Source organism: Epinephelus moara, chromosome 14 (genome assembly GCF_006386435.1).
Source record: "Epinephelus moara isolate mb chromosome 14, YSFRI_EMoa_1.0, whole genome shotgun sequence".
Taxonomy (NCBI): domain Eukaryota; kingdom Metazoa; phylum Chordata; class Actinopteri; order Perciformes; family Serranidae; genus Epinephelus; species Epinephelus moara.
In genome coordinates this window covers 6,695,359-6,715,472 of record NC_065519.1, presented here as the reverse complement: position 1 = coordinate 6,715,472, position 20,114 = coordinate 6,695,359, and the positions used below count along the sequence as shown (strand labels likewise).

Here is a 20,114-nt window from a genome sequence, read left to right as displayed (position 1 = left end):
CCCACTATACGATACCAATGAAAATATCATGGTTCTGAGTAGTATCACGATACCACAGTGAAAATGAGGCAGATGTGCCTTTTGTCATTTATAAAAAGATAAATCACTTTTCTATAATACATCAATGATATTTCAATGGAATAAATTACTTATTGACTTATTCATACTTAAAAAACAGCATCAATGAGTGATGAACATAGGGGGGATCAAAATAAAATAATTAAATAAAATAAAAATCAACCAGCCACCCTCCTCCCCTGACAGTCCCTTCATAAGTGAAGAACAGTCCCTAAAGTGCGGTGAGGTTTGTGGGCCGCGAACGGCTCGTTTCTCCTCTGACACGTCACATACCTGTGTTCGGATGGCTCGGCTGTTCAGGCACTTCTGGGCAGTCCACACGCCAAGAAGAGGATATTATTGGAGCCGACATATCCGTCGCCGGTAAGCCGATGGCCGCCGTATTTGACAGGAATACATTACTGTCGGTGTCTGTGACCCCCGTTCAACCCACAATCGGTGGGATTCGCCTTTCGTTCCTGCGGGTGGTTGAAATCTGTAGGCTGCTTGCACAGCCTGCTGAATGATTTAAACCTATTTTGCTCGCTCAAAACTACTTTTAGTCGCAAATGCGAGTGCAGTGAGGGACGGTGTTACAAAAATTATGATTACATTGTTTAAGCATGCCATTATGTTGTGCAAGTCTGGAGGATCGTTCCAACTTCAACTTTCAACTTTATTGTCCCCAAAGGGAAATTTGCTTTGCAGGTAGGTAAAAACAAACACATAAAAACATAGAAAGCACATTCACACAAGTTTTGACACGACACTGAAGGGTAAGTACACAAATACCCTGGGGGGCGACTGAGAGTAGAGTGTAGAGTTCCTGTTTCATTCTATAGCAACTGCAACATTAGCAGGTAATTAAGGTTAAGGGAAGTCCGACACTATATCTGTAAGAGGAAATGAGAGAAACAGAGGGTCGGGGACAGTGTCATCTGGAGGACAGCGGGACAAGACGTCACACCAACTGAAAACCATTGTTATCAATGAAGTCTGTACTTGATAGATTAGGGGAACTGAAACACACGAACTCCAATGCCCAATTATACTGTATAAAAACTTGCAGCAGATGCTCCTCACGGAGCCTTTTCTCTGTAACCTCATCTTGTGTGTTGCACTGTGAAACGCTCCTTTTGTACAAGATAATAAATTCTGTTAAACTTTGATATTTCAGCTCCAGTCTCTATTGTCTTAAAGGTCATTACAAACAAATTCTTATGACAGATGGATCGCCACACTGCCGACATTTTACTCCGTGCGTCATAGCACGCTGTTTGATTGCGTTATCAAAACACGCCGCTATTATTCGGCCTTGCTTTTACCTTATTCCACCGAATACCGAATGTGTGTTTTTTTGCAATATTCGGCCAAATATATTCGGTTATCGAATATTCGGTGCATCCCTAATTACATTTCTAAACAAAAGGAGCTACCAACACCAACAGCTGTTCTATCAAAGACCTTAACCAGGGTGTTGCCACTTGTCATATCTTACAACAGTTAACGTAACCTCACTGAAACGATGTAACCTAACTAAACACGGTGCGGTCAGCACAGACATTACGACTACATTAGTAAGAGTACACTAATAATAAGATGTGAAGTGCTTTGTGACTTTAATCCTACTCGAAATGAAAAATATAAAGGATGAGTTGGCTGATAACTGCCAACTGAAGAAGCAGCCAAGCCACCGTGCCTTTCATACTCAAACAGAAATGTATACAAAAGTGTGTGCCAGATACATAGAACAAATAAACACACACTAATACTCACTGTATGACATTAACATAAAACAATGAATGCACGTTACTTATCGCTGATTATTATTAAAAAAACAACAACAAAAAACAGCTCATAGAAAGACTGCGTGCTCTTACTTTCACATGCGGAAATGACGTCATCAGCTGGGTGATCACGTGCTATCCGAAGATGGCCGAGTGATACGAGTGCATTTTCGTTCGGACCGGCGGAAAGTTTGTCTCAAAAATCCGTGTGTGTAAAAAGCAAATCCACACGCGTAGAACTGAGATCCACAAATGTTTTTTCGATTCACAAATAAAAACTGAGTTCACAAATGCCTGTTCGAAAGTTGTAAATGTTAGGAAGATATTCACAAATGCTTTTCATTTATTTGCAAATTAATTTAATGTATTCACAGATATTTTTTGTATTTGTGGAATGTGTTTTATATTTACAGATTACACATTTACACACAGATTGTCGATCTGTTCACACACATAATTATGAAATGTGTGCAGATCAAGAAATATTTGTAGATCACCCTCTGTGCATTTACAGGTATTAATGAGACAAATCTAACAACATAGTATATCGCTACAACCCTAGATCCAGCAACTAATTTAGGACTTCGTATAATTGTGACCCTATTCAGAGGCAGCGGGGAAGGGTGCATTGTTTTGCTCAAGAGGCCACTTTGACCGGGCATGTGCGATACACATGTTGACTGTTGATGTGATTAACCTTGGGACTATTTGGCATGGTGTCTCCTGGTTGCTCTGCAGTCACCTCTCAGCCAGAGCTTTAAATCTCTCCATCATTATTTCCAAGTCCAGTTTTGGTAGACTTCAGAATCTCACGAGGAAGTAGTGGTTATCAGCAATCCTTTTGTTGTGAAATATGCATTTATCCACTTCATTTTGGAGCCACTTTAATTCATCGTCACATCTGCTTAATTTAGGATGGTTTTTTTCTAGTTTCTTGTTTGTTTTGATTTTTACCCATCATTTACCCAATGTTCTTTTCCTGATAAGTAAGTGGACACCCTCATGACCGTGCCCTCATAAATACCACATGCTCTGCTCTGAGGCAACCTAGACCTCAGGAAGGGGAGAGGCAAACATGTTTTTAAAAATTTTAGAAGTTGTATGTCACTTTAAAAGAAAAGCAATGAGCAATAAAATGTGCCCGTACATGCGGTGTACTCAGGGGTTTTGCTGCTACAGCCTGACTTGGTCTGGGAACAACTGTAGCTCATGGTGGCTAATGTTAGCCAATGTTTGCAAACTTAGAATAGATATTGCCGTGTTAGTGACATAACTGAGGCAGTTTTAACATTCATCAATATCTTGTAATTATGACATGTTGCCAGCGTTGTTGCTATTCTGTGACAGATTTGCTTACTTAAATGTGAATTACTGTAAAACCAAAATGTATAGCTTCATGTCGACTTCTTTTGCCACCAGAAAAAGTATTCTCACAGTTCTATCTCGCTCAGTATTCTGTGCTCAGTAATTTTTTCTCTCAAAGTGCTGTGGATGATCAAATTGAGGCAAAAATATCTGAAAGCACAATTGACATAATAATAGAATAACTTCATGTATTGGAACAACAGAAAGCCAAATAGTCCTACCCAAGCCAGACAAAATGAAGGTGAAATTAAGATCAAATTAAAACAAGAAGACAAAAAATGGCAGATGCAAAATGTCAGTATAAATAATTACAATTAAATAAGAATAAAAAGAATGAAAGTAATAAAAAGACAAAATAAAAATCAGTAAAAAGATGACATCACGTAAAAGCAAGTCTATAGAGTGCTCCAGAGGACGTTTTTCTGTAGGCTGAACTTAGCTTTGCCCTGGTTCCCTCATCAAAAGCCTGTGGGATTATTGCAGAAAATAAACTCTTTGGCAAACAAACGTTTATAATACTTGCACGTTTTGTTCCGCAAGATAATGTGCACAAATGTTCCTGCCAACAGTAAAGTGCTGTAGGCTGTAAATGACATACTCTAAGGTGGCATGATTTAACATCCGTGCCACAACGAGGCTGTGAAGCCGTCCGTATTTGACGTGATGATGTTCTGTAATCTTATTTAGCCAGTTGTTAGCAACCACCATTTTTAAAGACACTCAAAAGCTGACATACTTTATGTTGTGGAACAAAACGTGAAAGTCTCTCAAGCTTGTGTTATCCACAGACCTTATGTCAAGCATCTAACCAAAAACCTATTCAAAAACCCATTGACTTTAAGACGAGGCAACTGGGAGTGTAAACATGCTAACTTATTTCAGGGTTTTAGCACTCATTCCTGGGGCACTCTATAAAGATGAGCCTATCTTTGGAACAGCCAGGAGGGCCCTTCAGGCTGTGAACTGGCTCATACTGGGACAAGATTTCTGCTATGTAGCTTCTAAAGTGATCAGTAAAATCTTGAAATCAATTCTAAAACAATCAAGGAGCCAGTGGAGAGAAGGCAGGATTGAGGTGATGTGATGTGATCAGTTAAAACCAGTAAGAAGCCTTGCTGCTGCCCCAGACATCCCAGCTGTGTGTTTGTGGACTTTGTGGTGTCTGAGGGTCAGTGTGCAGAGCTGCTGGCTGCTGCGCTGTGGATTCTTGCACTGATTAACCAGATGATGGCTTCTCTGGCACACTTTGGTTACAGTATTTTCCAAGCTGCGTGAGGTCACACAAGGTTTTCACATTTTATGCTTTTATGTTCTTTCTCATAAACAAGGATGTTCCCAATATGCTAATTTCCCTGAAGTTTAAATATTAAATACTTGGACTAGCTTTCTTGTCTCAAACAAAGAAAACGCCCAGGAAACAGTCAAAATCTCACACATTTTTGTCTGAAAAATATTGGTTGTATTTTAACAACCATTTGAAATCATTAATTTCATTTTTTAATAACTAAACAATAGGGATGCACAGAAATGAAAATTTGTGGCCGAAGCCGAATAATATTAAGCGCTTGGCCAAATACCGAGTACCGAATACCGTTGTTTAGTTTTTTAATTAGTTTTTGCAGATGAACCCCCTCCAGATTAGTGTTGGGACCAAAATTGGGACCCACTGTACGATACCAATGAAAATATCATGGTTCTGAGTAGTATCACGATACCACAGCGAAAATGAGACAGATGTGCCTTTTGTCATTTATAAAAAGATAAATCACTTTTCTATAATACATCAATGATATTTCAATGGAATAAATTACTTATTGACTTATTCATACTTCAAAAACAGCATCAATAAGTGATTAACATAGGGGGGATCAAAATAAAATAAATAAATAAAATAAGAATCAACCAGCCACCCTCCTCCCCTGACAAGTCCCTTCATAAGTAAAGAACAGTCCCTAAAGTGCGGTGAGGTTTGTGGGCCGTGAACGGCTCGTTTCTCCTCTGACACATCACGTATGGTCTGTGTTCGGCTGGCTCGGCTGTTCAGGTACTTCTGGGCAGTCATGACGCCAAGAAGAGAATATTATTGGAGCCGACTTCTCCGTCGTCGTTAAGCCGATGGCCGCCATAATTGACAGGAATGCATTACTGTCTGTGTCTGTGACCCCCGTTCAACCCACAACCGATGGGATTCGCCTTTCGTTTCTGCTAGTGGTTGAAATCTGTAGGCTGCTCGCACAGCGTGCTGAATGATTTAAGCCTATTTTGCTTGCTCAAAACTATTTTTAGTCGCAAATGCGAGTGCGGTGATGGATGGATCGCCACACTGCCGACATTTTACTCCGCCCGTCAAGGCACGCTGAACGCGCCAAACACGGCACTATTATTCGGCCTTGCTTTTAACTTATTCCACCGAATACCGAATGTGTGTTTTTTTGCAATATTCGGCCGAATATATTCGGTTACTGAATATTCGGTGCATCCCTAATAAACAGTGTTTTGGTTGAAATGTGTGGCATTATGCCTCATGAACATTACACATTATCCTACAACACATATCAGCAACTCCCTAAATAGAAGTTTCAGATGATACTAGGGCTGTACCCAAATATTCGGATGTTCGAATATTCGTTTCTATGGGTAGGTATTCGTTATGAAAATTTGGTATTCAATATTCGTTTTTTTATTTACTTTTTTTTTATTTATTTAGTTAAAAAAAAAAAAAAAATTACATATTTTTTTGGTGCTAAATGTAGTCTTTATGTTGTTGGTAAATGTAGGTTATCAATAAAACAAATCAAAACTTTTAAATTGCATTGTTAAAAATGTGAAAATATAGTATCTCCTACCAACGGAGCTTGTGCACAGCACGCTTGAGCGCATCCGTCTGAGGCTGTGGATCAATGCCAAGTTTTACCACTTTATCCCTATTCCCTCTAACTTGTAGCTGTTTTTTCGTTATCTTTTGAATTTAATATGAATTATGGAACCGTTTTTGTCAACGTTTGTTTCCCCCGTTTTGTACAATAAATTATTGTTTAAAGTTTCAACAAGTTTCTTTTGGAGTGCGTGTTGGAGTGTGTTTTGAAAACGGCCGTGGACTGTCACCTGCTCAACGCATCACTACCTTCGGACGCCATGACAGTAATAGCCAATAATGTCAAAATATAATTTACAGACCGATTTAACAGACGATCACTGCTGCCCGACCCACAGGTCCATTTGCGGGACCCGCGGGTTATGGGTCGACCCGCGCGTCACTGCTCAGCTCAGTCTATAAATGCTGTACACAACAGTAGACATTATATTCTATTCAGGCCGGCAGAACCAGCAGCGCATCGGCTCTACAGTGCACGGCACTGCTGATTAACCATTTTATTGCAGCACAGAGTGTCTGCCAGCAACCAATTACTTGCAGAGGCTTCCTACAACTTGTTTCAACGGTTCCGATTTAATCAGAAGACAAATTAAACAGGATGACTAGCCAATGTGAAAATCAAAAGAAAGCATAGAATAATGTACTGAAGGAGACTGTTGTGCCATCACATTTTTTTGTGGTTTGAGAGCAAAGATCCGGTCGCCGCTGTGCAAAACTCCGCAATACAATTAGGTCCGAAAAAACCCCGGAGGAGTGCTTCGTTGTTAGTTTCATTTTGTTTCTGGCAAGTTTAAATGAGTTGTGTTAATTTACGCTGATAAAATTACTGTTAATTTGAGGCGTCGGTAGCACAGTGGATGGTGCCGGCGCCCCATGTACAATGACGATGCCTCCCAGCAGTGGTCGCAGGTTCAACTCCAGCTTGCGGCCATTTGCTGCATGTCACCCCCCGCTCGCTCTCTCTCCCCCATTTCACTCTATCCTGTACATTAAAGGCAAAAAGCTTTTAATGTACAAAAAACCCCCCACTGTTAATTTAAATGAAGTCTGGTGGGTTTGATTATAGCGATTTGGGGCTGTTTCTGGTTAAACAAAAAGGATCTTTACCTGTTTAGAGTCCTTTCCATAAATGATCAGACCATGGTTGGGTGATAAAATGATCTTGATAGGGAAAATCTTATGTCAATAAGGATGATAAACTTTGTACACTTTTACTTGATATGAATGGATCTAAGAGCCTATTGCACATCAGAAATAAATGCAACAACAGTCAGCCAATCTGCAGCCTCTCTTCTCTCTGCTCTGTGTTGCTGCTGCAGGAGGGCAGAGCATTTTAAGCATGCGTTTAGCTATCTTGTCCTACATAGGCTATCCCTGTATTTGTAAGACATAAGGTGCTCTCAGGCTGTGTGTGTTTGTTGCTTAAAGTAGAAAAGGAAATGGTTAGCATTTTGATGCATTTGATATATCAAGTTTTGCTACCATAATGCTACTGTTTTGGTTAGGAACAGCTGTGCTTCATGTTAGAAGCTAAGATCAGCAGCAAAGAAGGCGATGACGGTCCTAACATGCTGATGTTTACCAGGTCTGTTTACCTTTTTCACTGTTTAAGCTTAGAGTGTTAGGACGCAAGTGTTTGTTAATTAGCACATAACAAAAAGTCCATTAGTTTTACAGATATCTGGTGATAAATCAAAGTACTTGACACATTTTAATTTTGACTTGATGGTGCTAGACGGGCAGGGTGTGAAATTAACACCTGCCAAGTGCAAATGTGGAGGTTGATTTATGTTTGGTGAGTAAATCTCAGAAGACTGTCCACCACACCGGTGGATAAATGTTTGTACCAAAATCGTGTAATTTAAAATTATGCTGTGAGTCTCTACTGCGTTTTGGTGTCATAAAGAGGCACAATGTTCTGTTGCTTCCAGGCTGCTCCTGTGCCATATATGTAATGGTGCCAATGAAAAAGACCATCTAGAGTGCTCCTAGTTTTGCGGCACTGTTTTCCAACACTGGACAACTATTACTTGCCGCTGGTCTGCTGCCAGCTGCCATTGCACCCGTACTTATAAAGGTAATGAAATATCAAGGAGGCCATGTAGTCTGAACCAAGATGGCAGACTGTAGTGCCTCCCACATTGTCAGCAGCAGCTCATCAGCTTCACTTCTTCTATTGTTACCTTTCACAATAAGAGCCCTGGACATAGAGGGCCTACACTGCATCACTGCTTATCAGAGGAAATATTCAATCCATTCAATAGTAGTTGCAGTATTTCAGTGTGGTTTTAAGTGTTTGACCAACTGACCATCGTTGTCCCTGCAGCCTCACTGCATGGCTCAGGAAAACTTTGGACACATCAGCTCTTGCCGTAACCAAATCATGCAACCTTTCACCTTTTTCATAATTAGTAGAGAGACCATGACGTGATGGAACAGCGACATGAGACTGGGCGTTTGTGTCATCGTTTTTGGCCATAATAATATGCCATGTTTGATTTAAATTGGGTTTAATGTTGTAACTGTAACACAGTATGTCTCCCCCTCTGCCACAGGTTTCACCTACACTAGAACATGCAATAAAGGAACCAGCTGCTTCATCATACTCATCACTGTGAACACATACAGTTGGTTCCCCCTGACATGGCCTCCTCCCCTGAGCTGGATGCTGACTCCTTACCGCTGCTTCAGCTACAGGAGGTGGACTCCAGCAAATCCTCAGAGAGGCCAAGCTCCCCGGGAATGTATAGCACCTCTGTGGAAATGGACAGCCCCACCATCTGCATCCCCTCACCGTACAAGAACAGTAGCCACGAGTACAACCACGGCCATGGGCCTCTGACCTTCTACGGCCCGTCTGTGCTGAGCTATGCTAGGCCGCCCATCACTGACAGCCCATCATCTCTGTGCCCCACCCTTAGCCCATCGGCCTTCTGGCCCTCCCACAGCCACCCCAACATCCCTTCACTGACTCTGCGCTGCCCTCAGCCTCTCGTCTACAATGAACCCAGCCCACATGCAACCTGGCTGGAGCCCAAAACCCACAGCATCAACGCCAGCAGGTAGGTTTACCGACTGAGTGGGAGTGAAAAAATGGTCGGCCATAGCTTTCTGTCCTTAAACAGGCCTCCAGGAGCTTTGTCCCATGCCTGTTATAAAGCAAGTTTTGTGGCAAAAGAAATGTGGTTTCATATTTGGATTGGAGTCTTTAGAGCTGTGCAGTCCAATCTAAGTATGTGACGTGGCAGTCTTCAGTGAATCCTGCTGATGTGTGCTTTTGGACTGTGATTAGTTCATTGCAAGAATTCCCTAATCATCAATATTTTTTTCATTTCTTTGCCTCAGAACTGAGCATTTTCCTTTTAATATACTAGTGTTGTGCCCGTTCAAAACATGCCTGTTCAGAACAGGCTGAGTGCTTGGCCTGTGGTGTTACTGCTCGTAGCTTTCTCAAGACCCGCTCATACTTCACACCCGACCGACATTTAAGGCTTATTAATATTGAACATATCGCATGTCCAAATGGCACCAATGATGGTGCCATGATGCATCGTCATGCATCTGAAAAATTTCATTTCTATATATGATTTATTTTCTTACTATGTGACTACTTGCTACTTTTATGATATGGCATACTGTATTTTTAGTGATCCATAATTAAATAACAGGTGAATTTACTTGAGGTACCACCTGGCTCTTGTACAGGTCCCCTTTCCCTTAAATTTTATAGCCAAAATGCTTCCATACCCAAGCTTTTAAATCAGTTGTATTGTGTCCATCTGTTGTTGGATATTGCACTGTAATATTTCACTGGAAATAGTATGCAGTTAGCCTACTACTAATTTTACAGCTTTACCTTGCTGTTGACAACCCTTTCCGACAGGGAACTAAAGCCGTTAGCTATGCTCTCTTCAAAGCCACCAGACTCAACTGACAGAAACAGTAATTTGACGTCACAGCACATGGGAGCTGGTCTACTGCCAACTTGTTCATTTAGATTTTTTGTTATTGTGTGACTGTCGGAACTAAACTAACTTGGTTCCCAGCAGTACGTGGGTTTATATGTAGCAACGACATCACGCAGAAACCCTCATAAGATCATGGGGTCATTGCCTGTGTGTCCTTGTGTATCAGTCTGTGTCCCCTCTCTAAATTTGGAGGTTTTTGTGGGGTCTTGACCGCAGCACAGACAGAAGTCTTCTTTTTTTTTTTTTTTTTTTTTTGTTTCTCAGCAGCAGTTTCTGGAGTTGAAACCCACTGTGATGATGAATAGTAGGCTGACAGGTGTGTTCCTGCTCGATCTTAGACAGATGATTTTCACTCACTGATTCCAGTGGATGGATTAACTCTCAACGCAACAACTGATTTAGGATTCATCCCTTTTTTCTGTTGCTGTTATACTTTATATTTAGTCATTATCTGTGCTACCAGAAGGTAGTCATGATGGCACTGGCCTTAGACTGAAGATTTATAAGCCCATTGTCTTTCAGTGATAGCCGCTGTGAAGTTTTATGACTGAAATGTGGTTTTGGAGACATTTTCAGCAGCAGAGTACCTGTTGGAGGACTAATGACGGGTGAATGACAGGGTAAAATTCCAAATGTCAGGTTGTCCCTTTTCACAGTCTTCGTATTTCCTCCTGCAGCTCCATCATCAACAGTAACAAGCTGCTGGGGAAGAGATCAGGGGACGGAGAGGAAGGCGTGAACAACTCCTTGTGTTCATCCGCAGTGGGGAAAGCCGACATGCACTTCTGCGCCGTGTGCCACGACTACGCCTCGGGCTACCACTACGGTGTGTGGTCCTGTGAGGGCTGCAAGGCTTTTTTCAAGAGGAGTATCCAAGGTATCAATTCTGTCTTTCTGTCCATGTTTATTCATGTTTTATTCCTTCTTCTCATCCATCAAACTAATTCTGTCTCTCCTTCTCAGGACACAATGACTACATCTGCCCCGCCACTAATCAATGCACTATTGACAAGAACCGACGTAAAAGCTGCCAGGCCTGCCGGCTACGTAAATGCTATGAAGTGGGCATGATGAAGTGCGGTAGGTGCTCACCTGTTTTTATAGTTATTAAGGTTCTTGATGATTTGTCATCTTACAGCAGCACAGAGGTTCAAGCACTGAAAGTGAAAAGTCGAGTAGTACCTGTCAGCTCAACCGTTTTTTTGCACAAGGCTGTAAACATTTCAGCATGTTTCTGCTGTAAAGTTGGGCATTTTAATACAGGGGTGTATGGGGATTTATTCAGCCTCAAGTGGACATTCAAGGAACTGCAGTTTTTGGCACTTACGCATAGGCTTCATTTTTCAGCCTCGGAGGTTGCTGCTTGGATAAAGACAAAGATTCTGTTTGTTGAACCAGACCCACCTCCATTTAAAACCATATTTTTATCATTGTAAAACAAACTTCATTCAAAGTCGGCAGCAGAAAAATAAAACTCAAAACAACCGTCTTGGTTCGTCTTTCCACTTTACACTCTTAATCCACTCAGTTTGATGTAAAGAAATATGCTGCCTCTATACTCACTAAAATGACTGGACTGCCTCTGTGTCCTGAGTGGCATTAGAATTCTAATCTGTGTATATCAGTGGCAAAAACAAGTGTTTTTAGAGGACATAAAGAGGCAGTGCACTGATGCTGCTCATTAGTCACTTATCATAGACACAAAACATGGTAAAATAGGGGATGTTACTTGTTAATTTCTGTTAAGTGAGTTGTTGTACAATAATGTGCAAAGTTCAAGTTCCTCACACTCAGTGTCATCTAAAATAAGATTTAGTTATTGAAACATTAAATTAATGATTTCAAACGGCTATTCAAATATAAGCAATATTTTTCAGACAATTAGAATGTGTGAAGTTTTGACTGTTTCCTAGATGTTTCAGACAAGACAGCTAGTCGAAGTTTAAACTTCCATCTAAATGTCAAGGAAATTAGCCATTAGGAACATCCCTGTTCCCGAGACAGAGTATAAAAGAACAAAATGATCACCTCATGTGACCTCACGCAGCTTGGTATATACTTTAACCAAGTGTGCTGAGCAATTTAGGGACTTGGGACTTTAGAGACTGTACAAAGTCTGACATCTTCACACCTCTTAGCTCTCCACTCATTTAGAGTCCTTCGCTTATGATGTATATTAAAAACAACGTTTAAAAAAATGTAAAATAACAGTCTGTGTATTCTTGTCCAGTCAAGAGTGCTGATGTCCAGACTTGAGTTGGCTATTTGAAAATGCTCCTTGTACATTTGTCTAGCTGATTCCTGACAGCAGCGCTCTGCCCTTGAAAGCAGCATTTCAAGGAAATTTTGACTATCACTATTTATAACAATTTAAAGCTGACCTTGAGATTTCTGTTACTTGTGACATATTTTATGTTATGACACATTGAGCGCTTTTTTTCAAATCTGGTCTGACCCTGGTTTGTTATTTCCACACTTAAACACTTATTGTCCAAGTAATACAACTGAATCAGCTATCGGAGGTTCTGCTCATAAGTACAGACTCTGCTATGCTCTAGCGGTCATACCTCCCTGACATTTCACCAGGGTATACGGCAGGGGTCGCGTTAACCGGATATTCTTGGTCATTGACTGTTGTTTTACAACAATGACCGGAAAATCTGAAGGCCGTCGGTCATTTTGACCGGTTGCAATTACCACCCCTGCCCACTTGGCGGCAGAGTGCACAGTCAGTGGTTTAAGTGGCTGCCGTTTTCACACTGCAGAGAAAAAGTCATTCATCTGCTTCATCTAGCGTTGTTGACATAACGCCCTGGACACACCGGACGCGGAACCGAAGCGCAGCACCCAGCAGTGGAGGCAGTTTTCAATCGGTACCCATGTTAACCTATCTGACTGTCCACACAGGCCGCTGAGCAGAGCCCGCGGAGGCAGCGCTTCAGTTCGGCGTCTGGTCTATTTTTCATGCGAGCCGCGAGCGCTTCTGTCAAGCTGGATCGAGCGGATCGTACCAAACAGGAAGTCGGACACAGAAAAGACGAGAGAATCCGGCCAATTTTCAAAATAAAATAACAACAACACACACTGTGGAACGTGAGGAGAAAATACCGTGTTTATAATTTAAAAAAACACAACAGTGCATAACCGAACACATTTTTCAATACCATAATCACTTCATTACAATGTCACCAAGCCTACAGGCATAACTACATAACGCCCTGGACACACCAGACACGTTAGTGCCGTCCGGTGTGTCCAGGGCGAAGCTTAATGGCACGGGTGTGTGGATGTCTGTTCATCTTTTTGTTCATGTCCTTATTAATGCACACTTTATAACTTGCTTGTTGGATTTATTAAAAACGAACGAATGAAAACTAAATGTCTTTGAATATCTTTATTATCATTTAAAAACGAAAATTAAAATGACCGGTAAAAATAGATTATGACCGGATTTTTATGACCCTGTCGGTCAAAATGACCGGCGACGAAAAAGTCTAGCGCAACATCTGGTATACGGTATATGACAATATATTTAAAGCAGTTTCAGGTGGGATATGTGTTTTGAGTGTCGAGTTTGCTTCGTTCATTAAGCTCTCCTAGCTTTTTTAGTGCAATAAATAAAGAGAATAAGAAGTCATCACTAACATCACAGCTAATGTGACAGTCCATTCTCTTGCCGTCTTCATCCTCCAGGTGTAAGGCGTGAACGCTGCAGCTATCGAGGAGCCAGACACCGCCGTGGTGGACTCCAGCATCGGGAGCTCACAGGCAAGGGTTTGGCCAGAATGGGGCCAGGATCTCAGGCTCAGCGACATCACCACCTGGAGGCCCCACTCGGCCCTCTCCCTCAGGCCAGCCATGCACACAATTTGGTCATGAGCCCAGAGGAGTTCATCTCCCGCATCATAGAGGCGGAGCCTCCAGAGATCTACCTCATGGAGGACATGCAGAAGCCCTTCACTGAGTCCACCATGATGATGTCCCTCACCAACCTGGCAGACAAGGAGCTGGTTCTCATGATCAGCTGGGCGAAAAAGATCCCTGGTAAGACCCAAACTGTCAAGTTCAATTTTAATGACTACACAGCCGAGCCTCTTCCAAGCTATGATAATATATTTTCACTTTTTAAATCATACTTATTTTGATATACATTTATTATACAAAGTAACTTTATATGTTTTTGTTCAACTGACTTTTACTTTTTTATAGATTAAATTTCTTTATGAAATACGTTAGATATCTAAAACAAGATAAATGCAGAACATATTGGCGGAACCTTTATGGTTTAAAAAGAACGAGGCGCCTTCCGCCACGGGAGGGGCTGTTGATGACGCCGCATGTGCAACCCACTGGCGGTGGACTAACAGGAAACAGCTGATAGCAGGAATGAGCAGCTAGTAGCAAGAGGGAAACAGAAACCTGAAAGACACTGTAAAAATGAGCAACTGAGGAGACAAGGAATTGCGCGCCATCCTTGTCCTCCATCAGATGACGGGGACGGTGAAGGACGGGCCGACTTGTGAGAGAATCGTCAGCCGCGGCTTCCCTCGGGGTACGTCACTGTTTATGTCACACACTGAGCACACGTTTTGTTACTTGCTCACGCCCCCCATTGCCCCGAGAAAGGCACATTCTGTATGAATAAAAGTAGGCAGGCGTCATTTTGCTGCACTCCCCGATTTTGTTTTTATACTGCCAATGCTGAAACAAGGCTGATTGGGCTCTCCTGCAAATTTGCACAATTCCTATTTAAAAAAGAGCTTTAATTTAGTCTCAGTATAGACTTGGGCTTCAGTGAGGAACTTTAAATTGAGACCAGTTTACAACAAGACTGGAGACACTCTGTGTGGCTTTGCTGAGTAAAAGAGCCGTGTCAAGGTTAAGGTCAGGGTAAACATCAGGGCCATGTGTTCACTGGTCATGATTCTAGGTCAGTGGAAGCAGTTTGGCTCTGTCACCATCAACAGTGTGTGGAAGTCAGGCTTGCTGAGAACCAGAAAACAAGAATGAGGGTTATAAAGGCAAAAACAAAGCTGAGGCAACAGTAAACACAACCTCCACCCATCATTCATGTCAGTGTGTCAGATGATACGTGTGATAAACAAACAAATGAGATAATGGCTGCACGGATAAACAGAGACTAATCATAGAATATAATCGCTAACCTTTTCCATCTAAAGTCGTGAATGTCTTTATTTCTTGACTGATCCTGGTTCCCTTCCCTCACGTTCATATCCCTTTTTATATGTCTTACTCTCCTTTCCTCTGCTCTCCTCCTCTCAGCCAGTGTTCGGCTCAGCAGGTAACTCCCCAGGAGAGGTGTTAATGTGAGGGGATCACAAAGACTCACACTTTTTTGAACAGAGACCGTACTCCCTGACTTTTTTTTCTTCACTCAGACAGAAGTGAAAATGAGTGTGCATTGTCGGCTTTATAAAAGATCCTAGAAAGCACTGACAGGTGAGCGAGGTGCTGTCAAGCTAAATTTATAGTTGCTGCAAAGTGATGTCATTGTCACAGTTAGCTGCTACAGCAGTGCTGTCTGAGATTAGGGCATTTCTGTTAATGTCTAAAACTTATAAAGAAATGATGGATGGATGTGGTTTTAACAAACACTTTTTAACTTTACATACTTTTTTAACAGCCAATAAATGAGAAGACCGATAGGAATGTGATCTTTATGTGTTCAGGTAGGCGATACAGAACACTGTATACCAAGTCTTTTTTTTTTTTTTTTTTCACTTAAATCTTTATTAAAACTGTTTTGTGACATGTCAGTTACAACAGTATGATAAAATAATAAAATAACTGAAAAATAAAAAGGACCAATGGAACACAAACTGCCTGGGTAAATACACATTTTTACAGTCTTAATGATTAGTGTATCTATTGATTATTATTCCAGTCTAGTGTCTTTTTGACTCTTGTATAGAGCCCATTTCTTCCATTTTCTTTCTAGTGGTGCTTCTTGTAGTCTCAGTATAGCCCCTTTTCCACTGTAGGAACTTTTTTCATTTACCCGGGATTTTGAAAAGCCTCGGCATGTTTCCACCAAAATTCCCCGGGTAAAAAACTTTCCCTCAACCCCAAACGTTCCCTGAAAAAAGTACCTAGTAAGGGGGTAGGACTTTTCAGATTACCTGGAATTCTTGCTGAAGAACGCTGATCGGTGGTACACACACTTGCAGCGTTCCGCACTTCCTGGCACGGGCAGCCACTTTGGCTAATTTCTACAAGCTTCACTTCGTTTGTGTTTTGATTAAGGATGGGTACAGAAACCCAGTACTAAATTAGCCCCGGGGCTAAATTATCAGAGACAGTAGTATTGATAAGCGCTAACGGTATCGGTTCGTTTGTGCCACCGCTGAACACCTCCACATCCACACACACACACACACACACACACACACACACACCGACACGACACGGTAACTGGTGAACAACCGAGCGGCAGCGGTAGAAACAAAGTGAAGATAACTCGAAAATGACGGCGAGTTGATGGCAGCTACACTCGTTACTGTAAGTGACATTAACCCTTGGCGAGTAAGAAGCCAATACTTTATAATTACATGTGTTCAGTAAGCATAAACATGTAAACATGTAAACATGTAGACAGTGATATTCAGTATGCTTCGCCCACAGTCTCTCATCCACCGGCACTAACGTTATGTCTTACACAAGGACAGCACGCTAGTTCAGCTGATAGTGAATTGTTACTAATAACAAGGACAGCACGCTAGTTCAGCTGATAGTGAATTGTTACTAATAAGCTCAAATGACATCTGTCTGTATGTAGACTAACTTAGTTTGACACTTATCTTAAAATACTTTTAAACTTAGCTGCTGGCTGAGACAAATCATCTACGTCATCAAATATCTATCACTAGCAAAAACATCTTCAGAATATTTACATAGGTAAAGCACCAAACAACAGGTAGGAACCTCATATCTTAGTGTGTGCTGAAGCTCTTTATTTCCCAAAATACAGTTAGTTTCTGACATTTCCAAAAAACACGATTGGTCTACATCAGAAGACCCGCACTCGCCAACATGCTTACTTTTCAGTTTTGGTGTAATAAAAAAACGAATCAGACTCTTCCATGAGAATTCCCTCCAGGTTCATGAATCAGTAGTTGAATGGTCTATCTTCCACATTTTCTGCCAATCTTCCGCTGAAATTTCTACATTGAGTTCTTTCTCCCATTTCACGTTCATGATATATTTAGTTGAATGTTTTTCATTCGTGTTCTGTCCTTGATATAATGCCGAAATTATTCTTGTGTTACTTTCCTGATATGCTTTAATTATTATTTCGATAGCACCATTCACCTCCTTGGAAGAATCTGATTTGATTCTTACATCCTTTTCCAAAACACACCCAGCTGTTATTCCTTTTACTCCCCATTGCTTAAATCCTTGATTGTATTTTGCAGGTTTCAAATTTCTGTCATAAGCTACTCATCTTAAAATATTTGCCTTATTTTGAATCTTATTCTTTTTGATTACTTAAAACCACAGATCTAATGTGTGCACAGTTATTGGAGCAATGTTAGATTTCAGTTCCTTGTATAGTTTATCATCCCAAATCATACTTTGATTTGGAATTTGGTTTGTCTCTTTTTATATATCTTAACATTTTATATCTTAACACACGGGTGAATTTGGCCTTAAATGCAAAGTGTAAATATGTCCCAGCTACTTAAAGTACTTCGGAATCCAGGCAGAGTATGGATATGATGTCATTTATGTTATGTTTTTCTCTGTGTGCTGTGTCCTCAGGCTTCGTAGAGCTGTGTCTAGCTGACCAGATCCACCTTCTGAAGTGCTGCTGGCTGGATATCCTGATGCTGGGCCTGATGTGGAGGTCGGTGGATCATCCTGGAAAACTCATCTTCTCTCCAGACTTCAAACTCAGCAGGTTAGCCGGTTTGGCAGCTTTCATACTTCTGTCATCAGCAGTCTAATGCGCAAGTAGCTGATTTGTTGGATGGCTTTAAGTGTTTTCATGAAGTTGTTCACGGGCCAGTGCGCAGGTCTGATATCACTGGGTAGTCTCTGTGAGACAGGCTCCTCTGACTTCTACTCCCACAGGCTAAGAGTTGTTAGCTTTTGCAGGCAGAGTGTTTCTTCATGTCCCTGTACAGGATGTCTGCCAGCTTTAATGAGTCCTTGGGTTGTTTTGCAAATGAATGTGCTGAACAAGCAAGATAGTTCTGCTTGATTTCTCTGTTTGTGTCTAGGGCTGCAACAAACGATTATTTTCATTGTCGACTAACCTGTCGATTATTTCTTCAATTAGCCGTCATCAGGAATGGACGTCGCTTCACGTGACGCTTCAGTGGAAAGGACGTCTCATGTCTCTTGAACTGACAATGCTCGCTCATCGCTCCTAGCGCTAGCTCCTCGCATTTTTTCCTAGGTGGGAGGGGCTAAACAGCTAGCAAAGTCGGCTAGGTAAGATAACTAGCAGTAATTTAAGAGACTTGGGACGGACCCCTTGTTGTGAGCAGTTTCATGTAGGAAATATTTTCTTTCTACCGAACTACACCCACCAACTGAATCACTGTGCAGAAGGAAGCATACATCTACTGCTAGCTCACCGAGCACCACTGAGCTAGCTAACGTTACAGNAAGATAACTAGCAGTAATTTAAGAGACTTGGGACGGACCCCTTGTGAGCAGTTTCATGTAGGAAATATTTTCTTTCTACCAAACTACACCCACCAACTGAATCACTGTGCAGAAGGAAGCATACATCTACTGCTAGCTCACCGAGCACACTGTGCAGAAGGAAGCATACATCTACTGCTAGCTCACCGAGCACCACTGAGCTAGCTAACGTTACAGCTAAGCCGAGGAGGACGCCATTAATGTTTGCCATGAACAGGAGAACTTTAATACATGAGTAGATGTACACTTCCTTCTGCACCATGATTTGGCTGGTGCATTAAGTTTGCTGGAAAGAAAATAGTTCCGACGTGAAACTGCTCACAACAAGGTCTGTGGATTATCTTCAGTATTAAGGTCAAGATTTCTGGAAAGACATTGCTGTTGAGTTTTTCAAATGTTTTCTTTTGGTACTTTGAGCACCACAAGCAGAGTGCCATCTAAATCCATTACGTTGGAGAGAAGGCAGATATCTCTACAGCCGATATCTCTAACACTCAGCAACTCACACCAAAACAATCTAGACCGATAAACAGCACTACAGGTAAGAGGGGAAATATGTATTTTTGATTTTGTGGCGAACTGTCACTTTAAATTAGATTAAGCAGTACTTCCTCCACACATTACTGTGTTGGAAATCCCTTTATTTGAGATTTTATGGCACTTGAACTGTCCCATGTGCAGCCGCCATGTTTTCATAACAGTGATGGTGGTTACAGTGCAGTCTCCCCACGTTGTCACAGTTTGATGCATTGACATCACACAATAAGCAGGGAGTTTACTCAGACCTTGAAACAGTGAAGATATCAGCAACACATGTTGCAGATATATCTTTGATTCTCCTGAGCTGCCAACTCTTTTCTTGTATTTTATCACTCCCTGTTCCTTTCCACAGTGACCTTCAACTTTGGCCAAACAAGGGTTGGCAGCTTCTGGCACTTCACCGCACCCTTTGTATTCAGGGCAAACATGCTGTAATTAGGCTGCCACTTTACCAGCGCTGTGGATTTCCTTACGAATCCTAGTAAACCTGTGATCCTGTAATTTGTCAGCAGTAGCAGCAGCAGTTAATGACACATTAAATCAGCATGTTCATTGTGGTGTTCAAAGTGCAGAAGACTGATGACAGGAAGTCAAGCTCAGATTATTGGCTGTAACTGTAGTTAATGCATTTTGCAGAAAGGTGTGCATGACCGAATCAAACAAACACAAACACACATGACATGCTGTCTTTGTGTGAGTGCATTTTCTATGATGGTGACATGTTTTATATATATATATATTCCTTTACATTTTATAAGTATTTTTGTTTGCTATTGTGGTATAATTTTCTTATTGTCAACAAATCCAACAGCTGGACCCAAACCAACAACGTTAGTGTGTCTCTCAAAGCTG

At 41.5% G+C, this 20,114-nt stretch overlaps 1 protein-coding gene across 6 annotated transcripts in view; it reads left to right on the top strand.

The window, feature by feature from the left end:
- esr2b (estrogen receptor 2b) overlaps positions 1-20,114 on the top strand; it is a 49,087-nt gene that overhangs the window by 18,491 nt on the left and 10,482 nt on the right. For 5 of the 6 annotated variants that reach the window (XM_050062378.1, XM_050062374.1, XM_050062375.1 and 2 more), the window contains exons 2-6: positions 8,640-9,146; positions 10,730-10,929; positions 11,016-11,132; positions 13,746-14,096; positions 17,832-17,970. In XM_050062378.1, the coding sequence (XP_049918335.1) occupies positions 8,728-9,146; positions 10,730-10,929; positions 11,016-11,132; positions 13,746-14,096; positions 17,832-17,970 (1,226 nt within the window). In that variant the 5' untranslated portion in view covers positions 8,640-8,727. Of the gene's footprint in view, positions 1-2,380; positions 8,162-8,639; positions 9,147-10,729; positions 10,930-11,015; positions 11,133-13,745; positions 14,097-17,831; positions 17,971-20,114 lie in introns of those variants that run through there. The other variant, XM_050062379.1, reaches the window with a different exon arrangement.